At 37.2% G+C, this 16,155-nt stretch overlaps 1 protein-coding gene and 1 pseudogene across 2 annotated transcripts; both read right to left on the reverse strand.

Annotated features, from left to right (window-relative positions):
• Positions 1-1,136: 1,136 nt before the first annotated feature.
• On the reverse strand, positions 1,137-1,640 carry LOC148729264 (gem-associated protein 6-like; annotated as a pseudogene).
• Positions 1,641-2,235: 595 nt separating this feature from the next.
• Positions 2,236-12,305, reverse strand: LOC111329070 (protein kinase C delta type-like). Of its 2 annotated transcripts, none has more exons than XM_088725723.1 (16): positions 12,287-12,305; positions 10,289-10,334; positions 9,954-10,016; positions 9,211-9,291; positions 8,934-8,990; positions 8,314-8,454; positions 7,715-7,879; positions 7,145-7,242; positions 6,822-6,884; positions 6,047-6,176; positions 5,586-5,666; positions 4,787-4,894; positions 4,334-4,462; positions 3,819-3,878; positions 2,697-2,774; positions 2,236-2,274 (listed from the first exon to the last, which is right to left on the reverse strand). In XM_088725723.1, exons 1-15 carry the CDS (start codon positions 12,301-12,303, stop codon positions 2,754-2,756), a joined length of 1,260 nt encoding a protein of 419 aa, XP_088581849.1. In that variant the 5' UTR covers positions 12,304-12,305; the 3' UTR covers positions 2,236-2,274; positions 2,697-2,753. The 2 variants fall into 2 exon arrangements, with proteins under 2 accessions (XP_088581849.1, XP_088581848.1); XM_088725722.1 differs by lacking the exon at positions 12,287-12,305 and adding an exon at positions 10,640-11,415.
• Positions 12,306-16,155: the final 3,850 nt, after the last annotated feature.

Raw genomic sequence — 16,155 nt, forward strand, 5'->3', positions numbered from 1 at the left:
TGAGTGTTGGTCCGACCGGGGCTCGAACCCTCGACCTCCCGCACAACAGTCCAGCGCTCTATCTACCTTTCATCTTTTAAGCGCGCGCTAGAAATAGAAATGAATAAACGAACGCGTGAATGTTTGACTGCTGAGCTAAAAAACATGGAATATTCCGGTGGGGCTCCTGGGGAGACAAAAATCAGCGTTGAGTGGAAGTTTTGATGAAATATTCTGAACATTTACTTCCCACGAAAGAAACTCTTTCCCTATTGTGATACTCATCTATTATAAAATTCTAAGACTTGTTTTAGTAAATACAGGCTTTTGGCCCAATTTTTCATTCATTGGAATTTGGAAATGGTAGCAATAAACTCAATTTTAAAGATAAATATCTGACCGATTGGCGCATCTATAAAAAAATTCCATATCCCTCAAAACATGTAATTTTAGCTTCTAGACGGAAGATCTCGATGATCTTATTTGCGTAAGGTGTTTCCCGGTCACTAAGCTGGGACATTTGAATGCTTCTATTGGATTATAATTTAAATATCTTAGTTAAAACAACCAAAGAGATATACTCTATAAATGTTACTCATTAAAGTTTGGTGGAAGTTGCAAAGAGAAAGAGTTTTTTATTTTTGGTCTCCCAATGTGCACCCACTCTGAAAAAATGGTTCCCTTCAAACCCTAAGAGTGGTCAGCATCTAATTTTTCGCCAGACAAAACATACATAGGCTGTGAGATTAAAGGGAATGATTGCCAACTAAGGTAGCTCTTAATTGTTGAAAAAAATCTCTCTATTAGTAATGTATAGGGGACAGTATGGAAAATATTCCTTTTGATGTCTATGTGTAACGGGTTAATATGCCCCCTGAAGGCTTTTAAGATCATTTACAGTAGTTTACAATTGGTAATGAAACAATTTCACTTCAGGAAATTGGTTTTGGGTGATGGCTATTTCAGATGGAGTTTCTCAAAAGTGTCAAAGTTTTTATCACAAAATGGCAGAGTTAACCATGTCAGTTGTAACTTAGTTTGCTTAAGCTTACAAGCAGACTCTCATCGTTACTGCAACACAAGCGGCAAAGTTCCTGATTTCAAGTCATCGATAGAAGCAATGTTTGGTTCCAAATATCTCTGAAGAGCATCTTTAGTCAATCCCAATCTTTTCTTACTCATATAAGCCTCTGAATGCGATCTAACACGATTTCATTGCTACATCTACAGCTTTCAAGAACATACGGAGGTTCCACCAGAAGAACTCCCATTACCCACAATACGCCACTGTCTTCCGAACTCTCAGTTACTGGGATTCGATTCTTTGTCAGCCAATCAATCAGATCACCTTTTCGTTTTATAATTTCATTTTGTGAATACTCCTGCGTGCTTTCCAATTCAAGAAAGTTTGGCGAACGGAGACCTCCATTTCCCTCAAATACAACTTGATTGCATGTTCCATAACAAAAGTCAGCTTCTTGGAATTAAGGTCTCTGTTTCTTCCTGTTGAACCACGATGTATGTCACTGGGTCGATGGCAAGTACCCATCCTACTTTCCTACTTATGTCACAGAGACAAATAGTTATTTTCTTGTCTATCAATTCTCGCAAAGAAATGCTAGAGAAGTCCAACTTTCAACAGGACTTAAAACGTCCACCATTACACAAACAACCAATGATTGATAACAGACGACTCATTCTTACGCTCCTTTGGCTGCCCCCGAAAGTACTCCTACCCGACAGAGCTGAATGACGTGAAAGGTATGCGGTCAACATCGCGGGCTCAAGTGTACTAGGTTTAAAAAGTAGCGAAATTTGCGAAAATAATAGGGAGCTGGCATTCAAAACCGAAGCACTTTCTTGTCGTCGAAGGCATATGCCTATTTCTAAAGTTTTTATGAAGAAAAATACTTTTCGAAAATATTTAGGGGGTGTACAAATTTCTTAGAAGTTGTTCTGCAAAAGAAAAGCGGCCAGGAAAACATCGCCTGGAAGCAAGAGAATAGAAAATCATGAATGTCAACGACTCAAAATTCGTTTTCCCCGCCAAAACCTAGCGAGTAAGCATACGTTATTCAGCTCTTTTGAGATTTTGGAAAAACGCTCAACATCATCAAACTTTGACATACGAAAAGAGGAGATAGAATTTTACCCCCCTATTGCCATCTCTGTCAGTAGAGGTGAGCGACACGGTTAGCGAAAGACGGTCAGCTGTTATAAGAAGGACGCATCAACAAAAAACACGCATTAATCAGATCCATTCAAAATATATTTTATTTAGCTGCAGTTGAATATCTGTAAAAAATGAAAAAAAAAATGGGATTAGTAAAAATAAACCTTCTGTGAGTTGCCACTAACTAATGCTATAGTTAGGTTTCAATCAGGATCAATGCAGTTTTTGTTAAGAACATAAGGATTCTTTCATTCTTATTTCACCCATCCATCAGTCGCTCGGTCGATTTTTAAATCACGCCTATGATCTCAGACCAACTTATACTCCCTTCAGTTCAATTCTCGATATAAATTCTCCTTGTCAGTGCTTATAGAAAACGATATGGATAATATACGTACTGATGTCAGGGAGGGAAGGGTTAAACAGTCGAGCTATCATGCGGGGAAATAGGTCAGCGGTTTATATACGGTAACAGACTCTTTTCGAATCAATTCAGAGTCATTAAAGAGGCCCCTTTTTCTTAACAAATTGCTCATTCACTCACTTTGATAACTGCACATCTACTTTGACAAAGGTTTGGGAAATCCGAAACCATTTATAATCAATCTGAAGAGGTGTCATCCTAGAACAAGGAAAAGAGACAAGTTTCAAAAAAGAAACGAACTGATTCAATATCAATTTAAAAAGCTGAATTATTGGATGGATTGATTCAGTTATGAGTGAATGAAATAACTTAAAGGAAAACATCCCAACCATGGCTCGAAGAATCGATCGCGCACCTTTTGATCTCACAGTTTAGATTGCTAGCTGCTCGGCCAGAGTATCTGCCACTTTCGCAACCAAATAATACGATGCCCATGAAGGGCCACGCTATCACCACATTTTTGTGTGAACTAAAGATCGCGACTTAAAAATATCTGTTGCCAAGAAAACTGGTGTTACTCTATCAGCCAATCAAACAGAGAACTGTTTGCTGTTTTCCCGCGCTCCTGACCCGTAACATTTACCACTTCGTATATATGCACGATCCTTCGCAGTAAAGCACTATTTGAGCAATAGTGATAATCAGACCTGAAAAAAATTTCAGGCCTGTACGGGATTCGAACCACTGACCTCTGCGATACTAGTGCAGCGCTCTACCAATTGAGCTAACAAGCCAACTGGGAGCAGGCCATCAAATTAATTCGACATAAACCCGTAGATGATAAATCAAACAACAACAAACATTTGAAACATATGTATGAACTGCGGTTATGAAACGTATATATGCACGATCCTTCGCAGTAAAGCACTATTTGAGCAATAGTGAAAATCAGACCTGAAAAAAATTTCAGGCCTGTACGGGATTCGAACCACTGAATCCCGTACAGGCCTGAAATTTTTTTCAGGTCTGATTTTCACTATTGCTCAAATAGTGCTTTACTGCGAAGGATCGTGCATATATACGTTTCATAACCGCAGTTCATACATATGTTTCATATGTTTGTTGTTGTTTGATTTACCACTTCGTTTAAAACACTCGGGGAGTCAGGTCGTGTCAATGAACACATATTAAGCATAAAAACGATTACTATGGCTAACCATCGATCCTAGAGAGGTAACAAAATAATGACCCGGCTTTGAAAAGGATTTTATTCAGTTTTCAAAACGGGAAATGTACACTTACCGCCATGAAGACATTTTCTTCGTCTGACAGTAGAAAGGAAAATCCAGACATAGGGTTAATCTAAAGAAAAGAAGAGAAGACGCGGATACAATATTGAACAAAGCAGATGGAGACGATGTACTGTAAAAACATTTGCAACGTCATCAAGGTTCTCGTTTTTAGTTTAGCTAATCTTTCTCGACAGGAACGTAAATCGATCATTTGGCGGGGAAAATTGGCTCGATAGCCTGGTGGATGGTCCAGATTATCCTTGGTCCGAAGACGATACACAAGTGATTACTTATAAAGATTTTGATTGTCGAGGGTTTTTCATTGGTACAATTTTCGTAGGTGAGAAAAAAAAAACAGAGAGACCATAAAAGAAAACGAAAGAAAACAAACGCTGCTAAGGTTATAAAGCAGAAAACATGAGAAATCACGTCTACATTTTCAGTAGGGATGCATCATCTTCCACGAAGCCTCTTACAGCTAAAAAGACTCAATTATAGATCTACTTGATACTGATGTCACCATACCTCATTCTCTGCTGTTGCATTTGGCGCCGATGAAGCACATGTAATTGCTAAGGGTTCTTTTCCGCTGAAGAACGGATGCAAATGGTAATTGTAAACACCAAGCCTAACAGCTGGGCATTTTCGGAGAAGCTGCTTGTACAGAAATAAAACATTTCTTTCGTTAAAGTTGAGATACTACGCGAACTGTACTATTCACTAGTTGAATGTCGATCTATGGTAGTTGCCAAAAATACTTATTCAAAAACACTTTGCTGATAAGGGTTTCTATTAGTTTCTGCGCTAAGCACATTGGGTCCTTTTAATTTACGTGAATAATTGTGATCCGCAATCTTTCATGAACACATCTTTCACTGTGAATGTGAAAAAAAGGTTCAATTAATGTTTGCGTTTCTCTTTTGTCCAGGAAGAAATTGACTTACTTTAATCACATAACTTTGGGTTTCGTTTACTGACCTTTAAAAGACAATCTCTGGCCTCAGTTCCCAGCCAATCGGGGATGTCAGGGGTCGTATACACGATGTTTTCAAACATATTTCTCTCTTGGTCATCATAAAATGGTAGCTGATAAGTAGATATGTAGGAAAATAAACAGAAAAAAGAAAATATTTTATTTATCATTCCAAGCATACTGCTCATTTCACAATCAATAATCTTCTGATAATCAGGCTTTGTGCGTATATGTCTCCCTGTTTTAGGTGAAAGCCAGATAAGCTTAGAGCAGGCAGAGGGGAGAAGGGGGGCAGGTATGCTTATACGAAAATATAATCCTCTGTCATTTACAGCTTTCACTCATTTCACAAACGTACAAAGGACTGAAACCTGTTTATAAACCATTCAAATAGGTTGAAGATTTATACGTAATTGTCGAACATCAAATTTCCTTCTAAATTCCTCGTTGAATGACTTCTAACCCCTTTCATTGTCCATTTAATGTACTCCGTTGCTTAACCTTTTTTTTAAGAAATGGAGCTTAAAATAGACCCCCCTCTTGGTTGGCTTCCCTTACCATGTGTGCCATAGGAGGGTGTCCTCTTCCCACGGGACGAAAGATAATGGACAAGTCTGATTACATAATTGTCAAAAGTTTGATTCACAAGCATTTGTGTCCTTCCGTAGGGCGAGTTATTGCGTATAGTCTCAAAATGAACTCAAAAGTTGAGAGTGTAATGCTGCTGTCATTATCACTAAATTGGCGCTGCAAACAAGTTTGTTCTGTCTGAGTTTAATTAGTTGCAATATAACTTGTACAAACCTGACCGATCAGCATCTGGAATAGAGTCACTCCAAAGGACCACCAGTCTACGGAATAAGTATATGGCTCTCCTATTATCATCTGTAACACAGATTGAGTGCAGTTTATCAGCATTGCAAAAACAAAGCGCATTAACACTGTAACAATTTTTGTGATCGTTATTTTCAGGGTGTCATGTTATATTAAAAGGATTCAACTACATGAACCTGTTTTAAAAAATCCTTGTGATGATAAGGGCGTTATCAAGATCTTCTAGCAAGGGTCCCCTACTATTTTTTTTTTTCTAAAACTGAGGGCAGGAGATATCATCGTCGCTATGGTGATTTTATCTTCAATGGAGAATTGAGAAAAACACAACTCACAGCCATTTTTTCGGACAAGATAAAAAAGTAGTGAAAAAATACTTAGCCATTTTAACGAGGACTTAGCGAGGTGAACTTCTAGTCTACAGTGTCTTGTACCTCAGGAGCCATATACGAAAAAGTTCCACATGCGCCAGTCACGGTAAAGGCGACAACTTCGCTCAGACCGAAGTCTGACAGTTTAAGGTGGCCATTTGAGGTTACCAGGATATTTGCCGGTTTTATATCTCTGATGAAAAGAAGTTTGCAAAAACTTGTTTCACTCATCTTTCGAGTATATTCCTTTACATTAGGAGCAATTTACATCGATTGTTCTGTTACAAAAGCAAAAAATTATCTTCTGTCCCTTCTCTCTCGATTCTGATCCCACAAACTTCATGTCAATTGTAGCGCCTTCGTTTTAAAAATAAGTGCCACATTATGTTTCGGCAGCCGCTTTCCATCGAGACAGCTGGTTTGACAGAAAAGTTCATTTAAATAGTCTGTGTTGTTTTACACAAGGCTCCAAGACACTGAGGAAAACAGCAAATTTCCTTCGGAATAAGACAATATCATTAACAATTATTCCACTCGCGCTTGTTGGATATGAGATGATAGATAGCCAACGAGGCGCGTAGCGCCGAGTTGGCTATAATCATCTCATATCTAACAAGCGCGAGTGGAATAATTGTTTTATTAAAAACGCCGTTAAGAAATTATTATTTTGTAAGAAGAAACCGGATTTTTTAGCTCCCTTTTGATTTTAAGCTGACGCGTACGCTTACCATATTTGTAGATTATGGTATATACCATAATGGCTAAGCCAATAAAAAGTCTTGAATTACATTATCCAATGATCCAGTTTTTAATAATATACATTATGCCACAAACATACCTGTGGATGACGTTTTTCGAATACAAATATTTCAATCCCTGACCGATATCGACGGCGTAACACCTGAAATACCAGACGTTGACGTATGAATACTCTTAGGTTACTTACTAAGTTCTAATTTGGGCTCAGTCAAAAGAAAGTGAGCAACTGCAGGTCTACAAACTCAAGAATGAGTGTATTGACAGCAGTATAGAAAAAAACCGACAGATTCACAAAGATGCAATGAGCATGAGTGGCAACTAGGATATCAATTTTAAATCCTTCCAGGAAAGTCAGGCCTTTTCCTTATCCAGGCGTAAAATCTCTGTTCATACAAAACTTACCTGGCGCGTTGTTCGCTCACTCTTCCTCCCTCCGCTTTGAGAACTCCAGCTAAATCACCGCCGGTAACAAGCTCCAGCGCTAGGGCTGTTTCTGTGAGCTGTAAAACAAAGTTATTCAAATTAGTATAATAACATCAGCGTTACAGCTGTGATTATTATGATTATGATCCTTCTTCATTAGAAGTTAATTGGCAATCAATTTTCTATAACTCCTCCTTTGTACTCTGTTGAAGACCACTGATCCCCTCTTCGTTCCCCCTGAAAACTGACCATGTACATCCCCCAAAATCCTTTGAAGACCCCCTCCAAAAGATAGTAAATAGTTAACTATTCGTTAGCAAACAAAAACTGACTGAGATAGTAACAAGCTCAACTTGCATTCAATTAAAAATCAGTAAAGAAGCCTTCGGTACCATTATTTTTGCCTCGAGCTCCCTGAGTACTCCACTGGTGCTATGTACGAAGCTCTATGGCCACACCAGGTAAACATTCCTAAATATGAACGTGTTTTTTCTCCCCCTGCAGCCAACATTCTGCATGTATTCTTAATAACGTTTCTTAAACACTCACACTAATGGTAAACGCCCGGCATAACAGAGTTATGCTGGAGTTCCCAGCCAAGCGGAGGAGAATGAGCGTTTCTTTCAATGTCATTGAGGTATGTTCAGCATTCTTCTTGAAAAAGCTTTTAACTGCGTAATGTGCCTGCGTTTGTCGGCAGTAATATTGCGAGACCTAAAATATGAAGAAGATAGAAAAGCATCAAAGACTCTACTTAGCAGTACTTTGAACAGTTTATTGCGACGTTAATTCAATCGTTAATTCAACCATGATGTCTCAACTCCTTGGCTGCACTTTGTATATTGGCAGCTGGTTTGCGTTGTGTTTTTTTTTTTTTTTTAAACATTTGTCGCATTGTTTCGAATTGGTCCTTAACAAAATCTTTACTTCCGGTGTCCCCAGTCCTCTAAACGACGCACGACTCAGTATCGATTGTGGTAACCTTCTTCCCCCAAGACATTAAAAAATTGAAAATAGACTGAGCCATGAGTCGAATTTGAAAATAATCAATTTATAAGGGCCTATCAAAGGGAGTGTGTATCTTCAATCTCCTGAGTAATTACCGGGGTATATTTAATATCAATATTAACCTCCACAGAATCTCCTACCTCGCCAAACCCTCCTTCCCCAAGTTTTTGAACCTTCACCAGGTACTTAAAATCACGATCATCAACACTCCAAAGACTTTCTACTCGACGAATTTTGTCAGGATACATGGACGTGTTCTCGCCTTTTCTTTTTCTACACATCTTTGCAAAAAGCAACATGAAAAAAAAACTGATTTTATTTGTTCAATGCGTAGAATTGTGGTACGGGTGAAGTGAGTTTTGCAAAGGAATGTTCGGCATCCATGATCGAAGCCCCAACATTTAATACTGATAAATGTATCCGATATTACAGAAAATCAACCAATCAAAAGGCTCGCTAAATCATCTCTTCTAGACTAAGAAAAAAAATTAAGTTAAGAAAAGTACACGAAATTGTCCACTTCAACTACCAATGCCAAGTTCAAATCTCGCTAGATTATATAACACGCGAGCCGCACGTGAATACGAAATATATATTAAGGGGGGAGACGAAGATTGTAGTTTGAAATATTCTAATTTAAGATCATTTCAACATTGTGCACGATTTGCGTTCTTTGCTTATAGGCATCATCATAAAAGGTTACACATGGACCACAGATAAAATAAGAAAAATTTAAAACACTAATGCTAAAGATCATCACCCTTCGTTTGGTTCGGTGTTCCCTCCAAGCTTTCTGCAACAATCCAACTGCTCTGATCTGTCAAAAGAAAAGCAGCAGTCATATACTGATGAATTTAAATTCTGAACCCAATTCTCTGATAAGATCATGGTGTCGAAAGGGAACAAATAATGCCTCTTAAAAAAAGCTATTCTTCTTGGATCAAATCTAGATAATAACTAAATTAAAATCGCCCGATTAAGTTAAACGATCAAATTTGTGAACTAACTCTGTACCTATTGCCATTACTATCTCATACCTTGAGTTTGAGCTCTTCTCGTTTTTTTATTTTAAGTTTACGGCGGCGAAACGCCTTTTGGATTCTCTCGGCGCATTTATTCTGCAAAGACAACAACAATTTTGATAACATCAGCATACACATATCAGCATCTTAAAGTCGTTACGCCATGTTGAAGAATAAAGGTTTACTTTCTACGACACGTCTCTTCTGCAGTCACCCACCCACAACGGTCACCTCCGTACACTGGCTGCCTTCCTAAAGGTGACCACCTTTTTAGAAGGGCCACCTCTTTACACAGGACATCGGCCTCCTTCTTACAATGGCCACATCCTCACAATGGCACAGCAACTATAGCGCGTCCTAAATGCATTGAAATTCTTCTCTCGCAAAGGGCCAAGGAACGCTAGAAAAACTGATTTAGCTTCTGTACGTTGCTTGTTTAGTCTCTGTTCGGATGCTTTACAAAAGCATCAGTATTGCTTAGGGTTAGGGTGGTGAATGTGGTGATATTCCACCATAAGCACTTTTGAAGAATTAAAAGTTGAACTAAGCCCTGTGGACATGGAGTGAAATATGTGACTCCCAATTTGAGGCAAGTGCGAATTCACCGTATACTACTCAAAAGAATTGTTGATGTTAACTTGTGAAATCTCTTCCTTTTTAAATCCTATTTATTTTTAATCCTACTCTTTTATGTATAACTGAAATTGCACGATAACCGTATACGACTTAATTCACCAGGTAACTCTATATCAAAGTACCTTAAATTCAAGTTTGCATTTGAATCTGTGCCAAGCCTGCTGAATTATGGAGGCGCTTTCATTCTGCAGATATAAAAAGCATCATGATATCAACAAATGATATCAGCATCTAAAAGAATTAACCTTATTTTGAAGACGTAATAAAGGTCTAAATTCTGTAAAACTTCTATGCTAAGGCCTCTACCCTACGGAGGTTAGCCGCTTTAAATGGCAGCCTCCCTTAAAAAGGCTACCGCCGTACAACGGCCACTTTTTTACTCTGACTACCTCTCTACAACGACCACATCCTCTGCAATCAGTTACGTTTACACAACATTATAAAGAAATCAGAGTACCTGTCTTTGCAGCTCTCTATCTTTTTGGCGGGCGTCTTTTTCAATACTAAAAAAATTGTCACAATGTTACAATGGCGATCACCAATAATACTTTATTGTAACTCAAGTTTGGCAAAAATACATCCTTGTTCTTTCCGTTTATTGGATGCACTAGCCATTCAATACCTTAAGTTGGCTACAACACTCGTTTGACCTTGAACTTTTAAATATTTATTTTAACATCTGGTAGCAAGGGAAACAATTTAACAGTTTGATAAAGCAAGCCGCACAATCGATTCGTAAAAGTTTTCCGTTCTTTTCCTAAAAACCCGAAACTTTTATCGTTATTGGACTAAATGATAAAAGAGTTACCTTTCTTCGCATTTGTTCTCTGTAGTTGGCCATAAATATTCCACAATACTCGCAAAGGTAAACAAACTAATCCAGTGGGTAACGAAAACCATCTTGGCATCTAGTTTTTTTTTTTCGCGACTCTGATTTATAATTGGGTTGCGTCATAAAAGCACCTTTCATCTTTTAAGCGCGCGCTAGAAACAGAAATGAATAAACGAACGCGTGAATGTTTGTCCGCTGAGCTCAAAAACCTGGAATATTCCAGTGGGGCTCCTAGGAAAACAAAAATCAGCGTTGAGTGGAAGTTTTGGTCAAACATTCTGAACATTTACCTCCCACGAAAAAAACCCTCTTTCCCTATCGTGATACTCATCTATTGTAAAATTCTAAGCCTCGTTTTAGTAAATTCAGGCTTTTGTCCCCATTTTTCATTCATTGGAATTTGGAAATGGTTGCAATAAACTTAGTTTTAAAGATAAATATCTGACCGATTTATTGGCTCATCTTAAAATAAAGAAATCCCAGGTCCCTCAAAGCATTAAATTTTAACTTTTAGATGAAGATTTCAAGAACCATTGATGATCTTATTTGTAAGGTGTTTACCGGTCACTAAGAGACATTTGAATGCCTCCATTGGATTATACGTTTAATAATTTAGTTAAAACAACCAAAGAGATGCACTCCGTACATGTTATTCATGAAAGATTGGTGGAAGTTGCAAAGAGAAAGAGTTCTTTATATTTGGTCTAGCAATGTGCACCCACTCTGAAAAAAAAAAGGATCACTTCAAACTCTAAGAGTGACCAGCTTCTAATTTTTCGCCAGACAAACCATACATAGGCTGTGAGATTAAAGGGGATGATTGCCAACTAAGGAAGCTCTTGATTATTCCATAATATTCTCTATATCAGTAATGTAAAGAGATCAGTATGAAAAATATGCCATTGATTTTTATGTGTAACGGGTTAACATGCCTCCTGAAGGCTTTTAAGATCATTTACAATAGTTTACAATCGGCAATGAAACAATTTCACTTCAGGACATTGGTCTTAACTCCTAAGAAACAGAGATTTTTGAGAAAAAAAGGACATGCTTTTATTTTACCTGCTGTTAAAACAGCTTGCTTTAAAAGATTCTTTATTAATAGGTGTCTTTTTAATTTTATTTAATTGTGCTTGATCTTAAATTATTGATGAGATTGTTTTGTCATGTTTGTAAAGTCACACGTATGTTTTGACTACCTGACTATGGATAATGACTCTTATTATTAGTATTATTATTATCGTTAATTCAACCATGAACTCCTTGGCTGCACTTTGTATATTGGCAGCTGGTTTTGCGTTGTGTGTTTTCTTTTTAAACATTTGTCGCATTGTTTTGAGTTGGTCCTTAACAAAATCTTTACTTCCGGTGTCCCCAGTCCTCCAAACGACGAACGACTCAGTATCGATCGTGGTAACCTTCTTCCCCCAAGACATTAAAAAATTGAAAATTGACTGAGCCATGAGTCAAATTTGAAAATAATCATTCTATAAAGGTCTATCAGAGGGCGTGCATATCTTCAATCTCCTGAGTAATTACCGGAGTATATTTAATATCAATATTAACCTTCACAGAATCTCTTATCTCGCCAAACCCTCCTTCCCCAAGTTTTTGAATTCTTACCAGGTACTTAAAATCATGATCATCGACACTCCAAAGACTTTCTACTCGACGAATTTTGTTAGGATACATGGACGTCTTGTCACCTTTTCTTTTTCTAAACATCTTTGCAAAGAGCAACATGAAAAAAAAAAAAACATTGATTTTATTTGTTCAATGCGTAGAATTGTGATACGGGCAGCGCAAGTTTTGCAAAGGAATGCTCGGCATCCGTAACTGGAGCCCCAACAATTCAAAGTGATAAATGTATCCGACATTACAGAAAATCAACCAATCAGAAGGCTTGCTAAAGCATCTTTTTTAGACTGAGAGAAAAAAAAACTAAGAGTTCACGAAATTGACCACGTCAACTACCAATGCCAAGTTCAAATCTCGCTAGATTATATAACACGCGAGCCGCACGTGAATACGAAATATGTATTAAGGGGGGAGGAGAAGATTGTAGTTTGAAATATTCTAATTTAAGATCATTTCAACATTGTACACGATTTACGTTCTATACTTATAGGCATTATCATAAAAGGTTAAACATAGGCTACAGATAAAAATAAGAAAGATTCAAAACACTAGGGCTAAAAAATCATTACCCTTCGTTTGGTTCGGTGTTCTGTCCAAGCTTTCTGCAACAATCCAACTGCTCTGATCTGTCATGCAGGAGAAAAGCAGCAATCATATACTGATGAAGTTGAATTGTGAACCCATTTCCCTGATAAGGTCATGGAGTCGATAGGGAACAAATAATGCCTTTTACCGGAGAAAGAACCTTTTTTGACGTATCAGATCTAGACTATAACTAAAATCACCCGATAACGTTAAATGATCAAATTTGCCAACTAACTCTGAACTTATCACCGCTACAATCTCATACCTTGAGTTTGAACTCTTTTCGTTTTTCTATTTTGAGTTTACGGCGGCGAAACGCGTTTTGGATCCTCTCGGCGCATTTATTCTGCAAAGACAACAACAACTTTGATAACATCAGCATACACATATTAGCATCTTAAAGTCGTCACGCCATGTTGAAGTACATGATGAAGGTGTACTTTCTAGGAAAAGTCTCTTCTTCCGTCACACGCCCACAACCACCTCCGTACACTGGCTGCCTTCCTAAAAGTGACCACCTTTTTCAGAAGGGCCCCCCTTCTACACAGGACACCTTGCCAAATCGGCCTCCTTCTTGCAATGGCTATATCCTCACAATGGCACAGCAACTAAAGCGCGTCCTAAATGCATTGAAACTCCTCTTTCGCCAAGGGCCAAGGAACGCTAGAAAAACTTATTTAACTTATGTACCTCGCTTGTTTAGTCTCGGTTAGGATGCTTTACAAAAGCATCACTGTTGCTAACGATTAGGGCGGTGAATGTAATGATATTCCAACAATCTTTAACAATCTTTATCTTTTTTGCACTATTTACAAAATAATTATTTCTACATTAAAGTACACAAGAAGGAGAGACATAGGCAAACTAAATTACACAAGTAGTGAAAACTAAAATGTGCGCAGTGACCAAAGTAGCTTAAGCTTTCGAGTTGGTCACTGCCACAGACAATTAATTGGCATGAACATGTACATTATAGGCATTTACATAACAGTAAAAAACAAAAGCAAACTAGACTCAAGAAAAAAGTTTGAGTACTTATAAGATACATTTTGTATTGCTTGTATAAACAATTATAAGAGAGTTTTTTTAATTCACAGGTGATAGATTCCCAGATAATTGAAGGTACAAAAGCAAACGTAGTAGCACCATAATTATTACATGCTCTTGGTCTGTAAATATTGAAATTAGTCGCAAATCTGGTATTGTGGGTATGAACCTCAGAAGCTAGTTTAAGAGTTCCAGAAAATATTGTTGGGATGTTTGTGGGGTCGTTTTTAATTTTATGTATAAAGAGAGCTAATTTAAATTTATAAATGTTTTGGAATGTGAGGATTTGGAAAAGATTGACATAGGGCATAGCTTTACCTCTGCTATGAGCAAAGGGTATGCTGCGTACACATTTATTGTTTCGTTTTGAGCTTCTGTAATCTAGTTTTACTGGCACTATCCCAGCTTTTTATACCATAAGTTAGATACGGATAAATGAAAGAATAATACAAATGTTTTAGAGTGTGAACATCTACATAATAGCGTATTTTATTAATAATTCCTACATTTTTCCTTGATTTATTGTTGATATGCTGGATTTGGTGTCCCCAATGTAAATTTTGATCAATGAATACACCTACTTATTTGACATTTACGCTCAATTTTGTGTATATGTATATGTCCACCTATTGTTGAGGATGAGATTACCATAGAGTTAGGTTAGTGGATAGTTTCTTAGCGTTACAATACTGAAAAACTAATTTCAATTCCTCATTCATAACAGATTCAAGGTGTTTTAAGTTAGCACTTGTATAAGAAATATTTGTATCATCAGCAAAGATTCTGAAGGAAAGCTTAACAGAGCAGTTAGGCAAGTCATTAATATATAACAGAAATAATAGTGGACCAAAGGTTGATCCTTGTGGTATTCCACAAGTAATAGTTTCACAGTTGGATTTGGTATTACGAATCTTGACAAATTGAGTCCGATCATTTAGATAGTTTTCAAACCATTTAAAAGGAATTCCACGTATTCCATAATGGTAAAGTTTAGACAGAAGAATGTTATGGTTTCCGGTGTCAAATGCTTTGGAAAAATCAAGAATAAGACCACAGGTGACTAGTTTTTTCTCCATGGCCTTCTTAAGTGTGTCAGTGAGTTCTAGAATAGCCTGCTCAGTTGAATATCCTTTCCTAAATCCAAACTGATATTTATACATAATTTTATGCTTTTCTAAGAAACTGTCAAGATGATTATAGATTATCCTTTCAAACACTTTACTAAAAGGCAAGAGAGTTGAAATAGGCCTGTAGTTACCTGGGTCAGTGACATCACCATTTTTGTAAACTGGGGTGACCTGAGAAATTTTCAGAATATTAGGAACTATTCCAGTTTCAACTGACTGATTATAAATTTTTGTAAAAGGTACAGATAGCGGCTCAGAAGCTAGATTGATGGTCATGGAATCGATAGGGAACAAATAAGCACTTTTGAAGAATTAGAAGTTGAACTAAGTCCGGTGGACATGGAGTGAAATATGCGACTCCCATCTTGAGGCGAGGGCGAATTCACCGTATACTCAAAACAATCGTTGATGTTAACCTGTGAAACCCCTTTCCTTTTAAATGCTATTTGTTAATAATCCTACTCTTTTTTGTATAACTGAAATTGCACGATAAACCTAAACGACTTAATTCACCATATAACTCTACAGCAAAGTACCTTCAATTCAAGTTTGGATTTGAATCTGCGCCAAGCGCGCTGAATTATGGACGCGCTTTCATTCTGCAGATACAAAAAGCATCATGATATCAACAATTGATATCAGCATCTAAAAGAATTAACGTTATTTTGAAGAACGTATTAAAGGCCTAAATTCTGTAGAGCTTCTATGCTAAGGCCTCTACCTTACGAAGGTTACCATGAAATTCCATATCAAAGTACCTCGAATTTAAGTTCTTCTCTTTTGCGCCTTAGCTTAATTCAGCGTGCGTGGCGCAGATTTATATCCAAACTGAGTTTGGATATGAATCTGCACCATGCCCGCTGAATTATGGACGCACTTTCAATCTACAGAGACAAAAAGCATTATGATAATAATGATAATAATAATAATAATACCAATAGTCTATTCAATCAAAGGATAAAAAATACATATCCTAAGTTACAATGAAAAAGTATTAAATGATACACGATAACAAACAATAATAGTATAAGATAGAATAATACTACACTAGATTATATTTTAAAATAAGTCTATTCACAAAAGTTTTCTTGAATC

This window comes from Stylophora pistillata, chromosome 6 (assembly GCF_964205215.1).
Source record: "Stylophora pistillata chromosome 6, jaStyPist1.2, whole genome shotgun sequence".
Classification (NCBI taxonomy): domain Eukaryota; kingdom Metazoa; phylum Cnidaria; class Anthozoa; order Scleractinia; family Pocilloporidae; genus Stylophora; species Stylophora pistillata.

Coding starts and splice junctions, on each gene's coding strand:
- LOC111329070 (XM_088725722.1), bottom strand. CDS start 10,731: ATGGTTTTCGTTACCCACTGGATTAGTTTGTTTACCTTTGCGAGTATT. Junction 10,335..10,639: donor GAGAACAAATGCGAAGAAAG/GTAACTCTTTTA, acceptor CAATTTTTTTAG/TATTGAAAAAGACGCCCGCC. Junction 3,879..4,333: donor ATGCAACAGCAGAGAATGAG/GTATGGTGACAT, acceptor TCTTTTCTTTAG/ATTAACCCTATGTCTGGATT.